Source organism: Gorilla gorilla, chromosome 13 (genome assembly GCF_029281585.2).
Source record: "Gorilla gorilla gorilla isolate KB3781 chromosome 13, NHGRI_mGorGor1-v2.1_pri, whole genome shotgun sequence".
Lineage (NCBI taxonomy): Eukaryota > Metazoa > Chordata > Mammalia > Primates > Hominidae > Gorilla > Gorilla gorilla.
Genome location: NC_073237.2, coordinates 31,263,129 through 31,279,096, shown reverse-complemented (window position 1 = coordinate 31,279,096; position 15,968 = coordinate 31,263,129). Strand labels below are relative to the sequence as shown.

At 42.9% G+C, this 15,968-nt stretch overlaps 1 protein-coding gene across 6 annotated transcripts in view; it reads right to left on the bottom strand.

The window, feature by feature from the left end:
• Nucleotides 1-15,968, bottom strand: part of NFX1 (nuclear transcription factor, X-box binding 1) — an 83,681-nt gene that overhangs the window by 47,696 nt on the left and 20,017 nt on the right. For all 6 annotated transcript variants that reach the window (XR_008668682.2, XR_010130176.1, XM_055351735.2 and 3 more), the window contains exons 6-9: nt 12,318-12,389; nt 9,699-9,838; nt 4,660-4,759; nt 4,362-4,579 (exon numbers count right to left, since the gene is read on the bottom strand). Coding sequence is in view for 4 of the 6 variants with exons in the window: in XM_055351735.2 (XP_055207710.1) it covers nt 4,362-4,579; nt 4,660-4,759; nt 9,699-9,838; nt 12,318-12,389 (530 nt within the window). In the remaining 2 variants the exon portion in view is untranslated. The remainder of the gene's footprint in view (nt 1-4,361; nt 4,580-4,659; nt 4,760-9,698; nt 9,839-12,317; nt 12,390-15,968) is intronic.

Genomic DNA, 15,968 nt, shown 5'->3' with positions numbered 1-15,968 from the left:
GCCACCACGCCTGGCCCAGTTCTTTGAACATATTTATTATGATTATCCTACAGTCTTTGTTAAATCTGACATCTGGTCACTCTCACAAGGCAGTTTCTGTTGCCTGTTTTTTTCCCTGTTTCTTTGCACATCTCATACTTTTTCTTGGAAACTAGACATTTTAGCTATATAGCAACTCTGGATACTGCTTCCCCTCTCCACAGCTTGTTTTTGTTGTGGTTGCTTATTTATTTGTTTTGTGACTTGGCTAGACTATTTCAGTGAAGTCTATTTTCCCTACAGTATGTAGCCACTGGTGTCACTCTTTGGATGGCACAACCTTAGGGGTACAAACTGACCCTGCAATGACAGTCGTTTCAAGCAGGGCTCTCTTTGTCTTGATTCCTGATCTCTCTGTTAAACTGTGTGCCTTATTTGGATTACGCTCAGTCTCAAGGATCCATTAATTGCAGTTCTATTGTTTTTGACAATGTTCCAGGGCATCAATTGCTCAGCAGTCTGATCCAATTAAATTTGGGCAGGAATAGTCTTTGCTGTAAGTCTTTGAGATTTGTTCTGACCTGAAAAGGGCTCCTCTTAGCTACCTTTCCCTGATTGTCTCTGATGAACTAGATGGCCTACAGTTTAGTTACTGTTCTTTAAGGTATGTTATCATTTTCTAAAGTGTCCTTAGGCCTGTACTTCCACACACTGTTTCAAATAAAGTCAGTTCCTTTGGAGAGTACTTCGGAGCTCTCTTTTGTTATGAACTCTCTCTCCCCCTGGGAAAGGTCTCTGAGGCACTTCTCTGGGTGCTGGGTGGGATAGTAGTAGCCTCTTGCCTTCTTGGCTTGCTTCTCTCAGTGGAACCTCCACCCTACGAGTGAGCTGGGGTGAGGACAATTAGGGCTCCAGTATTCTGCTGCAAATGGGATGAAGCCTCCATTCTGTAAGTGGGAGCTTGGTGGAGAAAGGGAGCCCTAACCTCTCAGCTGCACTCACCAGAATTTCAGCCTCTTCAACTTGGAGTTGGAGGGGAAGAGAAATGTTGACAATGTGGCCTTCCCAGTGAGATATGGTAAACCTGACTGGGAGCTGGGGGGAGAAGAAGCCCCATCTTCTTGTCCACACTTATCCTGAGTAGAGATCTGTCAAGCTGAGCTGAGGGGAGGAGGAAGGAACTAGCTAGGGCTCAATGCCACAGACTCTTGCTGTTGTTTACCAGAGTTTTAGTAGATTTTGTTGAATAAATATGTCTTCATTTGAGGTATGCTCTTAGGGCAATTTCTAGAGACTTTTTTTTTTTTTTTCGAGATGGAGTCTCACTCTGTCACCCAGGCTGGAGTGCAGTGGCATGATCTGAGTTCACTGCAACTACTGCCCTCCAGGTTCAAGCGATTCCCCTGCCTCAGCCTCCCGAGTAGCTGGGATTACAGGCATGTGCCACCATGCCTGGCTAATTTTTGTATTTTTAGTAGAGACGGGGTTTCATCATGTTGGCCAGGCTAGTCCTGAACTCCTGACCTCAAGTGATCTGCCCACCTCAGCATCCCAAAGTGTGGGGGATTACAGATGTGAACCACTGCACCCAGCCTCCAGAAACTTTAAATGGTTGATTTTTTTTTTTTTTTTTTTTGAGACAGGGTCTCACTCTGTCAGCCTAGCTGGAGTGCAGTGCTGCATTCATGGCTCACTGCAGCCTCAACATCCCAGGGTCAAATGATCCTTTTGCCTCAGCCTCCCAAGTAGCTGGGACCACAGGTACGTGCCGCCATACCCAGGTAAATAAAAAATGTTTTTTGGTACATACAGGGTCTCACCATGTTGCCCAGGCTGGTCTCAAAGTCCTGGACTCAAGCAGTTCTCCCACCTTGGCCTCCCAAAGTGCTGAGATTATAGGTATGAGCCACCATGCCCAGCCTTGATGGTTGCTTTTTTATAGTTTTCCCTAGCTTTGTTTGCTTTACTGGGAAGCAGATCTATGGGAGCTCCTCATTCTACCATCTTTAAAGTAGAACTCTATCCAGTCTCTTATACTGAAGCTGTGTCTCTGGGATGGAAATTTCCTACTGAGTGAGATACAAAAGACCTAAGCGAGCTTTCTATAGATAAGCTAGGTCTGAACAAACCTGACAGTCATTGTTATTGCTAGCCACATGCTTGTCTCTGAGCTTCTCAGTCAACTCAGCCTATTTCCTTAAAGGTTTTCCATGATACCTGCTGAGGTATAGCAGGTACCCTCTTATCCCTTAACCTGGTCTTGTCCCATCCCAAGGTCTGTTACTGCCAGTTACTACCCTTCTCTTGCTCAAGTCCCTTTGCATTACCCATTTCACATTTCCTTCTTCTCTCATCACCAACAGGATACGTGAGTGCCAGGGTAGGATTTCTGGTCATTATATGTGAAATTCTTATAAAACTGACTCATGTGCTTTCCGAAAGGGGATTTGATTTACTAGTCATTTGATCTCCATATCATAGACACATTTTCATGGCAAGCAGAGAACCAACAGATGACTGGCTTTCCTAATGCAGCTGGAATGTGTATTAAAATACAATAAGACAGCACTTCTCCTCTATACACAATTTTAAGGTCAGATTGAGAAAAAGGATTAAGTAGGGTATTCCCACTGATTCACGCTGGCACTTGAAAGAAATGTGAACTCTCTCCTTTTGATGAAATGGAAACCAAACCTAAAGATTCTAGCTTTACCTCAGAAGATACATGGTTAGTTTTAGAAATAATTTTCCTATTCAATCTCAGTTGCCTACTTTCCATTTTTTTCTAAATGCAAGGCCTTTCAACACCCACTCAGGAGAGAAGTTGCCAAGTCATTGCAAAACTGCAGACATACATTCCCAAAAGACTGAGTCAGATAGGCTCAGTAGAGTATTACTTTGTATCTAATTCCAATGAGCTTTTTCTGGTTTCTATATTCAAGTAATCAGAAGCCACAAATCAGAAGAGAGAGGGAATTACTAAAAGTAGACAGGCAAGCATACTAAAAGCACTGACAAGAATATAAACAACAAAAAGCTTCAACAAGCAGATACAACAATTCAAACTGCTCATTGGTATGGGGCATCAGTCTGAGAAACCTCAGCAGGCCAAGGGCACCACTGCATTCAGTGTAATACAGTAACTGGAGTTCATAAAAATGATGACTCTGGGTCAATGAGATAAAATTACAACACCTTCAGTAAACTCTGTTTAAACATGAAACGTAAATTTTAGAAAAATATTCATCCAGCCGGGCATGGTGGCTCACACCTATAATCCCAGCACTTTGGGAGGCCAAGGCGGGCAAATCACCCAAGGTCAGGAGTTCAAGACCAGCTTGGCCAACATGGTGAAACCCCGTCTCTACAAAAATACAAAAAAAAGTTAGCTGGGCGTGATGGCAGGTGCCTGTAATCCCAGCTACTCAGGAGTCCAAGGCAGGAGAATTGCTTGAACCCAGGAGGTGGAGGTTGCAGTGAGCCAAAATCACGCCACTGCACTCTAGCCTGGGCAACAGAGCGAGACTCTGTCTCAAAAAAAAAAAAAAAGAAAAGAAAAGAAAAATATTCATCCAAAATGATGTTCAATAGGAGCTATCCTCGTATCCTCAGCTAGATGGGAAACTTAGCTACAGAGACTGACATTCCTTGAATGATCTAAATGGCTGAGGTTTTATTGTACTTACAATTTTAGTTCTTTGGCCAGGTACAGTGGCTTACACCTGTAATCCCAGCACTTTGGGAACCCAAGGCGGGTGGATCACTTGGTGCCAGGAGTTCGAGACCAGCCTGGTCAACATGGTGAAACCCTGTCTCTATTAAAAATACAAAAATTAGCCGGGTGTGGTGGTGTGCGCCTGTAGTCCCAGCTACTTGGGAGGCTGAGACACAAGAATCATTTGAGCCCAGGAGTCAGAGGCTGCAGTGAGCTGAGATCCTACCACTGCACTCGAGCTGGGGCGACAGAGCGAGACTCTGTCTCCAAACCAGACTCTGTCTCACCCACAATTATTTTAGCATGTTCCTATTATGTGAAAAGGGTTTTCAACACTTGCTGAACCCTGGATTGGTATAAATACATATAGTATTCATTATAGTACAGGCTCCTAAGAGAAATCATAACCCCTATGGAACAGTAACTCACCACAGTTGTCCAGAGTTAACAATAAAATACCTGAATCAGAGAGATCATTTGGGCAAATGTATGGGTTTTCACAAGTATATTTTGAGGAGGAAAGAAAACGTGCCTACATAAATATGATCATAATATTTAGAAACCTCTGATATTGTAACTGGCACTTACTTCTACGTTGCTTAAACACTCATTGCTGCCAACCATTTACAATAATATTTTTAAAGCCAACTTTACGCTTACTAGTTACCTAAGGAACCACAAGGCAGAGGCTTGCCGCACACTTTTCCACATGAAGGCACAGGGTCCATGCATGTTTTCCGACTACTACTTCCAAGTTCTAGCAATTGGCTGAGAGGAGTTTGGCCACAGGGGCAACAGCGCACCAGCTGGGGGAGCCGTGGGCATGGCTGGCAGGGCTGAGGGTGGCACACTTGCGAACATGTATGGTTACCGCATTTCAAGTCCCTGTTAAGAATAACACACTATTACATAATTATTGCATAAAGTGCAGCTTTAGTTCAACTGAAGAAAACGTAAAACCTTACTTGCCACATATCTTTAAACAGCTGAAATCCCCAAATCCATCAGACTTTCCTACATCGGTTCCACATAACACATCTCGGGAGGTGCTGCCGCAATAGCATACTTGAAGAGAAAATTTCAAAAACAAAACGTTAGTAACATGTATGGGTTCTCAAAATGTCACAAATAATCTATAAGAAAATACAAAATGCGGGCCCGGCACAGTGGCTCATGCCTGTAATCTGGGAGGCCAAATAGAGTACTGATCAGACCTATGCAGAAATGAGTATAGTTCATACAGCAGCTCTAAGACCCGCCTAAGAGCTTTACCATAGGAAGAAAGTAAAAAAGCCTTGTTAAACTATTAATATCTCATAGTGCCTCTGCAGCACATTCCAAGAACAGCATCAGAGTGAAGCAACCTCTAAATTAAGAGAACACTATCTGGTCCATAAGGCCATGGTTGAACACCATTCACTGTGAGGCTCCTGCGGGTCCTCTGGTGATGTTACAGGGGATAGACAAGCTAAGCTGGTACTGGTGGTGGAGGAGTTGACATCTGGATTTCCCATTCTCACTTCAACCCAAGCAGCATAGGTTTCATACTTTATGTCAGGTTTTACATAAAACACTTGTAAAAAGGTCCCCGTTGCTAAAAAGAAATTTAAAAATTGGCATGAGAGTATAAGATCTAATGATCAGAATAAATGCAGTATTATAAAAACATCACATTTTTAAAATCACATATACAATAAAAATAAAATAGAAACCTTCTAATAAGGTATTAAAAATAATACTCATAAAATAAAATCGTACATTAAACAGAACCAAAAGGTTTCACTATAATGAAGACTTTTTTTTTTTTTTTTTTTTGAGACGGAGTCTCACTCTTGCCCAGGCTGGAGTGCAATGGCAAGATCTTGGCTCACTGCAACCTCCACCTCCCCGGTTCACGCAATTCTCCTGCCTCAGCCTCCCAAGTAGCTGGGATTACAGGGGCCCGCCACCACGCCCAGCTAATTTCTGTATTTTTAGGAGAGATGGAGTTTCACCACGTTGGCCAGGCTGGTCTTGAACTCCTGAGCTCAGGTGATCCACTTGCCTCAGCCTCCCAAAGGGCTGGGACTACAGGCGTGAGCCACCACGCCCGGCCATAATCAAGACTCTAGATTTTTTTTTTTTTTTTAAAGACAGGATCTCACTTTGTTGCCCAGCTGGAGTACAGTGGTGTGAACACAGATTACTGCAGCCTCGACCTCCCAAAGTGCTGGGATTACAGGTGTGAGCCACTGTGCCTGCCTTGATTTTTTTTTTTTTAAATTAGCTGAATTTAAGATTCAAGGACTCTTTATTTTTAAAATACACATTTCATCTTCCAGTAAGTGCATGTGCAATTTCTTTTCTTTCTTTCTTTTTTTTTTTTTTTTTTTTTGGAGACAGGGCCTCACTTTGTCACTCAGGCTGGAGTGCAGTCATGTGAACACAGCTCACTGCAGCCTCAAACTCCCGGGCTCAAGCAACGTTCTCACTTCAGCCCCTCAAGTAGCTGGGAGTACAGGTGCGTGCCACTACACCTGGCTAGCTTTTGTATTTTTTGTAGAGATGGGGTTTTGCCATGTTGCCCAAGCTGGTCTCAAACTCCTGGGCTCAAGTGATCAGCCCATCCTGGCCTCCCAAAGTGCTGGGATTACAGGTGTGAGCCACGACACCTGGCCTATATGCAATTTTTTCCCCCATTCTAAAACTCATTTGTTCATTTAATAGAGACTGATTTGATAAATTAATAAAGATTCAGAAAACACAATAAATATTTGTAGAATCAATGAACTGGTAAAGAAACCCTGGCAACTGGAAGCTTTTGCTAGTAGGCTTTTCTTTGCTAAGTTTCTGCTCAAACAGAACAAAGGCTTTTTACAGAGGTAATGAATAGAAAGCTGTGAGCAAAAGAATCAAGGGTCAGAACGGGTAACAATAAAAAAATTGACTTCCTGATGAAAAAATCTGAGTAAATACTAAAAAGCTCTCCTTGGCACAAGAGACAGAAATATGAGCAGGTGACAGAAGAATTAGGTAGAGTCACAGCTGGTTAAATAGTATTAAGGAACCAAAGGACCCTGTTGCCAGCCTTAACCCATTTAGTATTTTATCAACATATGAATAAAGACCCAAAAAGAATGCTTATTAATCTCTAGATAAGGCTGAAAGGGATCCTAGAAGATTATAATTCAAGAAGATAAACTATTTACATGGCCAAAATATTCTGCTAGATAACTAATGTGGAAAAACAAAAAGTCTTCAAAACTGGGTTTGAAAAATCAACTAAACAGAAACAAGGAGGAAGAGACTGGGATCCATACAAATTTGTACAAAAAAGACTTGGGTGATTTAGCTGAGTAAAAGCCCAATATGAATCAAGAGCTAAAAACAGCTGAAGCCACGCATGGTGGTGTGCATCTGTAGTCCCAGCTACTTGGGAGGCTGAGGCAGGAGAACCTGCACTCTGGCCTAGATGACAGAACGAGATCCAAAAAAAAAAAAAAGGCTTGGTAAGTACCAGGATAGAGAGCTTTTCTGCACTTCCTGTTAATTACAGATCCATATGACATAATGGATAATCAAACTGGGCACAGGCAACTCTTCATTCTCTTGAAGAGACTATTAAAAACAGGGGCTGGAACATATTATCCCATTTTCAGTCTGGGATAAAACTGGAGGGAGCACCCACAGGCAGGGTCAGGATTCACAATAGGTGATGGAAGCCTTGAAGTTCTATTCCACAGAGAACAGACCAGAAATTTTAGTCTGGAAAATAATCAGGACACATTTAATCAGTCCTCTGTCTCAGTGAAAAGTCTCAAGAATGTACTCAAAGAATACCCAGTTTTGAACAATACTGGTTTTCGTGGATCCCACAAAAAGACTGGCATTGTTGTGAACAATCTGGCCACTTTTTTTTTTTTTGAGACAGAGGTGGGTACTGTCACCTAGGCTGGAGTGCGGTAGCATGATCTCGGCTCACTGCAACCTCCGCCTCCTGGGCTCAAGCCATCCTTCCACCTCAGCCTCCCAAGTAGCTAGGACTACAGATGCATGCCACCATGTCTGGCTAATTTTTTTTTTTTTTTCGTTAGAGACTGGTTTTCGCCATGTTGCCCAGGCTGGTCTCAAACTCCTAGGCTCAAGTGATCCACCCGCCCTGGCCTCCCAGAGTGCATGAGCTACCGTGCCCAGGCCAATCTAGCCACTTTTAAGAGGATGTGTGGTCTCTGAGCACGTTTCACAGGGAAGAAATGAAGCAATCATAGCTGTTAGGCCTGAAAGGAAACGCTGGGGAAAGAATATATGACAGCTGATTTTGAACAACCCAGAAGGAACATGAAATGTAGAGAAAGGCAGACGAAGGAGAGAGTGTATTTCAGGTAAGCAAATTTTGGCTCAATAAAAGAAAAAACTGGGACGATTAGAGTTGTATCATGACCAAACAGCCTACCTAAAAATACAGTGAGCTTTCAGGCTGTTTAATCAGCGACTGGGTAACTGACAATATTCACTCTGGAGAGCAAAAAGGGGATAACTGCATTGCACTAAGAGAAAATAAAACTAGATTCCTTTTTTTTTTTTTTTTTTTTGAGACAGAGTTCCGCTCTTGTTGCCCAGGCTGGAGTGCAATGGCACGATCTTAGCTCACTGCAACCTCCGCCTCCCAGGTTCAAGCGATTCTCCTGCCTCAGCCTCCAAGTACCTGGGATTACCGGCGCCCGCCAACACGCCCCAACTATAAAATTAGATTCTTCTGTTCCATTTCTAGATTGCAGTAATGGAGAGGAAGAGAAAAACTGAAAACATCAAAAACATAAGCTTATATTCACAACTAAAAAAATTTTTTCTATTCATGTAGATACTTTCTACTTTTTTTCCCACTGACGTACAGCTAGCATATAATAAACACAAATATTTTACATATTCAGTTTTGATTGGTTTCGGATATCTTTTGGTAATTGTATACATCTATGTAACCACCACCCAAAACAAGATATCAAACATTTCTATGAACCCAGAAAATTTGTGTCCCTTCCCCCAATTTCCACCATTAGGCAACCATTTTCTAATTTTTATTATGAAAAATTAGTTTTATATGTTCTTAGATTTCACATATGTTCATTTTATTATTATTATTATTATTATTTTAGACTGAGCCTCATTCTGTCATCCAGGCTAGAGTGCAGTGGCACGGTCTCTGCTCACTGCAACCTCCGCCTCCTGGGTTCAAGTGATTCTCTTGATTCAGCCTCCCGAATAGCTGGGATTACAGGCGCCCACCACCACGCCCAGTTAATTTTTGTATTTTTAGTAGAGACAGGGTTTCACCATGCTGGCCAAGCTGGTCTCAATCTGCTGATCTCGAGTGATCCACCCGCCTCACTCTCTCAAAGTGCTGGGATTACAGGCGTGAGCCACTATGCCCGGCCAGTTCATTTTTAAAAAGATTATTTTGGTCTTTCTAAGTCCATAATAATCTGGTCCTTTCCAAGCAGTTACTTTTAAACAGCATTTTAAAATCTACTATTTAAATTAGATAGGCCAGGCACTGTGGCTCACGCCTGTAATCCCAGCACTTTGGGAGGCCCAGGCAGGCATTATCACTTGAGGTCAGGAGTTCAAGACCAGCCTGGCCAACATTGTGAAACCCCATCTCTACTAAAAATTAGCAAGGCGTGATAGCAGGCACCTGTAATCCCAGCTACTCGGGAGGCTGAGACAGGAGAATTGCTTGAACTTGGGAGGTGGAGGTTGCAGTGAGCTAGGATCACGCCACTGCACTCCAGCCTGGGCGACAGAGTGAGACTTATCTCAAAAAGAAAAAAAAAATTATATAGGACAATGACCTATACTGGTATGCGGGTAAAATAATAAAAACCATCTAAGCATTGTATCTCCAGTTCTCTCTACTCAAGGTCTTTGTGACTAAAAGTCTGACACCAATCAAAGTTTATCAAGACAATCATTAATAAGGTTCCAGAAAAGAACACAAGCATTGCTAGCTGGTGTGCCCACCACTTACCCTGGTTCAAAATGATCTGGCAAGGCTGGCACTGACCCCCATGGCACAGCTCAGCACACTGGTGCTGACCACAGTTCAAAATATTCTCACATGGGTTAGAACAGTGGACTGAGACAGCCTGACCACAGCGAACTGTGTGCCTGTAAAGACAATAGATGTAAAGACAGCATCAGTGTAAAAGTTCCTGTTGGACAACTAAACTAACACTGCGGCCCTAACTCTCCCCTCAAAACCCACTAAGCCTTTCTCTAACTTCATTTCCCTCACTTTTTCCTAAGTCTCCCTCCTCCAATTCTTATTTTCTCAATTACTCTCTCTTTCTCCACTCTTTTTCTTCTTCTGTTTTTGTTTCTGTTTTTTTTAAATAGAGACAGGGTCTCACTATATTGCCCAGACTAATCTTAAACTCCTAGGCTTAAGTGATCCTCCTGCCTCAGGCTCCCAAAGTGTTGGGATTACAGGCTTGAGCCACCACGCCCGGCCCACTCTTTCTTCTTTCTCCTCCTGTTTCTTTTTCTTTTCCATCCTTTCTCTCCTATTTTCTGAGTGGTGAGGAACTGAAGGCTATTCCTGAGTATTTGCTTTATGTGATTTCATCTCCGAGTTCCATGAAGCAGCATGCGTGGTAAGGAGAAAGAACGCTGGGGTGAGGAGTTAGAAGATCTGGGTTCTGGTCCTAGCTCTGCCTGGAGCTTCCACAGTACTTTACAGACGGAAGAAGGACAGCTATCATGTACCCAGATCTGACACACTCAGACTAACAGCACAATGGCATTATCCTGAGACCCAGCACTTAGAACATACTATATGTGACTCTGCTTCAAGGTAGGGAAATAAGCTAATTCTAGTTTTGTTCTAATAAACATCATGATTTTGCTGAGAGAAGGATATAAGAAAGTCCTTTTTTGTTGTTGTTTATTTGAGACAGAGTCTTGCTCTGTTGCCCAGGCTGGAGTGCAGCGGTGCCATCTCGGCTCACTACAACCTCCACCTCCTGGTTTCAAGCGATTCTCCTACCTCAACCTCCCCAGTAGCTGGGGCTACAGGCACGTGTCACCACACCCAGCCAATTTTTGTATTTTTAGTAGAGACGGGGTTTCACCATGTTGGCCCAGCTGGTCTCGAACTCTTAACCTCAAGTGATCCACCCACCTCGGCCTCCCAAAGTGCTGGGATTACAGGCGTGAGCCACTGCGCCCAGCCGCAGAAAGTACTTTTAGACAATTGTCTTCAGGTCTCTTTCTAGGGTAATGGTTAAGCACTTGGAGTCTACTCTCCTGCAAGAAGAGTTTTATTTGATCCCTAACTCTCATCTCAACTCCATATTTTGTTTTTAAAAGTCACTGTTATGTACATAAATGATCAGCTTGCAGTACTTGACATAATGGCTAACACTAGCCTATTATGCTGCCATTCTGCCTAGCACCATGGCTAACATTAACCCCTTGAAGTAGACACTATTATTTCTACTTTATAAGAAAAATGAGGTTCAGTGAGACCAAGCAACTTGCCCAGAATCAACAACCAGTAAGTGACAGAACCAGGATCTGACCTTTCTGAGTCAAAACACTTACATGTAATCTCAGGCCACATGGCTATCCACATAAGTTCAGTAAAGGCTAAACAAACGCACCTCACCGAAAATCTGCATGATTCATCTCATCCTGTGGTTCAGAAATCATTTTAAGATCTTACTGGGCCTCAGAGACACTCCACAGCTATCAGTAATCCTTGTACTAACAATGTAGGAGACCTTGTATTATAACGGAACAAGGGTGGGCTCTGGAGTCACCTGTTCTTTCATTCAACAATATTCATTAAAAGACTCTTAGATGCCAGATACTGTGCTAGGCACAGGAAACTGGTCCCAGCCTCCTTAGGCCTGGGTTCAACTCCTGGTTCTGTCACCCACTAGAGAGGTTAAAAAAAAAAATCCTTGCCAACCGAGCGCGGTGGCTCATGCCTGTAATCCCAGCACTTTGGGAGGCCAAGGCGGGTGGATCACGAAGTCAATAGTTCAAGACCAGCCTGGCCAAGATGGTGAAATCCCATCTCTACTAAAAATACAAAAACTAGCCAGGTGCGGTGGCAGGCACCTGTAATCCCAGCTACTTGGGAGGCTGAGGCAGGAGAATTGCTTGAACCCAGGCAGCAGAGGTTGCAGTGAGCCGAGATCGTGCCACTGCACTCCAGCATGGGCGACAGACCGAGACTCCATCTCAAAAAAAAAAAAAAAATCCTTGTCACTTTGGTATTTTACCCGAAATAATGGGTAGTCTCACAATCTCATTGTGCATATAATTTCTTAATCACTTATAAGATTACAAAATAGGGTCATGGGCAGCACAGGGAACTACTAGTTATAGAAAAGTACTATCCATGGCGCATTTGGTCTCTCAAGTTGCCCACTTGGCTCTCTTCCAAGCTGTACTTTCCTTCTGTCCTTTCCTTCCTGTTCTAAAGCTTTTTAATAAACTTTCACTCCTGGAAAAAAAAAAAAGTACTATTCATGCCTACCATTTATTTGTATCTACCTACTATTCTTTTATTTCAGAAATTCACAAGTCAATCATGCATGTGAAAACTGAGGTCTTCTTTAGGGTGTAATTTTAACTTTACCTGGTTCGTCCACATTCACACGTTTTTGTCATAAAGGCAGGGCAGGGTGGGCAGGGTCCTGGATGGCAGAGACTGAAAGAGAAAGGTTTCACTGAATAAACCACAGCCATGTATCCAAACCCGAACAAAGCTGTCCCAGCTGGGTCTTATTGTGAATATGGCAACAAATACATCTACTATGACATGTCTTTGTATTTGTTTAAAGTTGATTAAACTATTTGAACAAAGATATCAACTGTACTTTTATGTGCAAAAAATCGACATCATTATCACCACAGACTATTTAACCAGAGAAGTAAATCCCAAGTCAAAATACTGGTTATATTTGGGTCTGAGAGTCAAAGATGACATTTTCAAATACAGTCTTGGCCCACTTACAGCAGTGTGTGGGGATAAAAATAGTTTGCTACTCAGGTAAAAGGCAGAATGGCTAATAGGGTCCTGTAGAAGATCAGAGTCTAAACAAGGTAATAGAACTCAAATCTACCGGGTCCGTAAGAAGTACAGACATACTCTTTATCAGCTAGTGAAGTAATAATCAGGCACTGGGCAAACAATGGAACAGTGAAAAGAAGGCTGACATGAGGGGAGGCATGCTAGTGAGTAACATGGAGAGAATGGAAGGGAAGGGGGTCATGGAAAGAACTGGGCTGAGTGATATTTATAGGTCAGAATTAGCCCTCTGAAAAATGCCATTTTTAGGAGCTATATTATAGAGACCAATAGAAAAAAGTTACAATACGGAATTTGTATATTCAAATATATACTGCCCTCTTCAAAGCAGACACTTTGGCAAATTACACAGTGGTACAGAAATACCACTACTTAAAACATTTTGGGAACTTCTATGACAACTGTTTTGGGAGTAGGAGGGGTATATTCTAGGTGGCAAATTACAACCCTTTGGGAATCAAAAGCCAATCAGAGCCAAGACTAATTAATCAGATGGGTAATAGAATTTGCTGTAAAACATTAGTATGCTTATAAAGTGGTCTGGCTGGAATGTTTAGTTTCTATGAAACTCCTAAACAAGCTCTGATAATTCTTAAATAAAGTTTAAACATTGAAAACAATCCAGGAACAAGTGTCTAGTCTTCTAAGATGACTCATTTTGATAGACAATACCCATAGGAGACATAAGTTTAAGCATGTTTCTTTAAAGATGAGTATCATTATTCAACAGTTATATTTTATATACATCTCAATCCTTTCGGGTGAAACAATTTTCATTGCTTGTCAGGTGTGGGTGATTCTAGGTTATGTCAAATATCTCAGAAGCCTGGACTCAATCTCCTCAATCTCAGGTTTTCTTAACTTTTAGACCAGAAGTTCACAACACTGGCTATATATTGGAAGTGCCTGGAGAGCTTTTGAAAATATTGATGTTCACACCAGGCATGGTGGCTCATGCCTGTACTCTCAGCACTTTGGGAGGCTGAGGTGGGAGGATCGCTTGAGCCCAGGAGTTCAAGGGTGCAGTGAGCTACAATAGCACCACTGCACTCAAGCCTGGGCAAAAGAGCGAGACCCTGTCTCTGTCACTTTTGAGTCCTAACAAGTGTAAATGAGAGAAACCAAAGCTTTCTTGGAGACCAGAAAAGTGCTTACTGGGGAATGGGCTTCTATGGTCCTGAAAGTAAAAGAAAGTTCCCAAGTCAAGTGTGAGAGCTCCAGAGCCACAAAAGAGCAGGAGCAGGTTTTAAGGTGTTCTTTTCTTTCAGACATGGTGCTGATCACTTGATCTGCAACAGTTTTGATCTCTGGTAGTCATGAAGGGTTTGGAAAAATAGTCCATGCAGAGGATTAAGTTTTTTTTTTTTTTCTCTGAGACGGAGTCTTGCTCTGTAGCCCAGGCTGGAGTGCAGTGGCATGATCCCGGCTCACTGCAACCGGGTTCACGCCATTCTCCTGCCTCAGCCTCTCCAGTAGCTGGGACTACAGGTGCCCACCACCACACCCGGCTAATTTTTTATATTTTTAGTAGAGACGGGGGTTGCACCGTCTTAGCCAGGATGGTCTCGATCTCCTGGCCTCGTGATCCACCCGCCTTGGCCTCCCAAAGTGCTGGGATTACAGGCATGAGCCACTGCGCCCAGCCAGGATTAACTTCTTATTACTCAATTTACTGAAAATGACAGCTAATGGCAAGAATAGCTTAAGTCCTTCCTAAGGAAGGACCTATGCGAGCAGTCAAAGGGAAGGAGGTATCTGACTGCCCAGCAGATCACAGGCCATGCTGTCTAGCCCAGTTTAAAACAGCTCAACCCCCACTGACATTTCCCCAGCACCACCACCATGCCTTGATCACAAGGCCCTGGTCCAATATTATCCCTGCTCCAAGCAGTAGAAATACCAAGATAACACTCTGATGTCTGGTTTACTCTTAGATTTGGGTAGTAAAAGTAAGAATTGTCATTTTTTGATCACTTGCCAGACAGACTCTATATCAAGCCGCATAGATGCACTAATTCATTTAATTTTCATAGAACCCTATAAGTGTTATTATTACTATCATTATTATTTTACAGATGCAGGCTTAGATAAATTAATAACTTGTCCAAGGTTACATAACTATTTAAGTAACTTGAACCTAAGATTTAAACCTTTGTCTGAGGTCAAGGCCTGTAGAAATTTATTTGTAATTGATCAATTGTTTTTCTATTACTGCGCATTTTTTGGTATTTAGAAGCTGACTGCATACAGTCGACTTATTTATTTATTTATTATTTTTAGGGACATGGTCTTGCTTTGTTGCCCAGGCTGGAGTGCAATAGTGCAATCACAGCTCACTGCAGCCTTGAACTCCTGGACTCAAATGATCCTCCTTGCTCAGCCCCCCAAGTAGCTGGGACTATAGGTGTGTGCCACCACACCTGGCTAATTTTAAATTTTTTTGTAGAGATGGGGTCTCACTTTGTTGCCTAGTCTGGTCTAGAACTCCTGGCCTCAAGCAATCCTCCTGCCTTGGCTTCCCAACGTGTTGGGATTATAGGCATGAGTCACCGTGTCTGGCTTATGGATATAATCTACAGCTGGCTATTTATTGTAGGGAAAAGATTTACATTCTATGGCTGGGTGTGGTGGCTCACACCGGTAATCCTGGCATGTTGGGAGGCTGAGGAGAGCAGATTGCTTGAGCCCAGGAGTTCGAGACCAAGCTGGGCAACACGGCAAAACCCCATTTCTACCAAAACATACAAAAATTAGCCAGGCGTGGTGGCACATGCCTGTAGTCCCAGCTACTCAGGAGGATGAGGTGGGAGGATGGCTTGAGCACAAGAGGCGGCGGTTGCAGTGAGCTGTGATCACGCCACCACACTCACACTCCAGCCTGGGTGACAAAGCGAGACGCTGTCTCAAAAAAAAAAAAAAAAAGAAAAAGATTGACATCTTGGAAATACTGTCCGACCGGGACCCTAAACAATTGTCTTTCCCCAGACAGAAGGTTCTCCCATACATTCTCCTGGACCTGGATACCAATGCGGGATAAAACATATGAGTCACATTTCTTCTTAGAAGCAAGCAGTGTAATGTAATGGAAGCAGCACTGGCTTTGGAAACCCTAGCTCCACCATCCACGGCCTGCCACTGTGATGCTGGGCAAGAGGCTTGGCCTTTCTGAGCCTCATCTGTAAAGCAGAGATGGTAAAT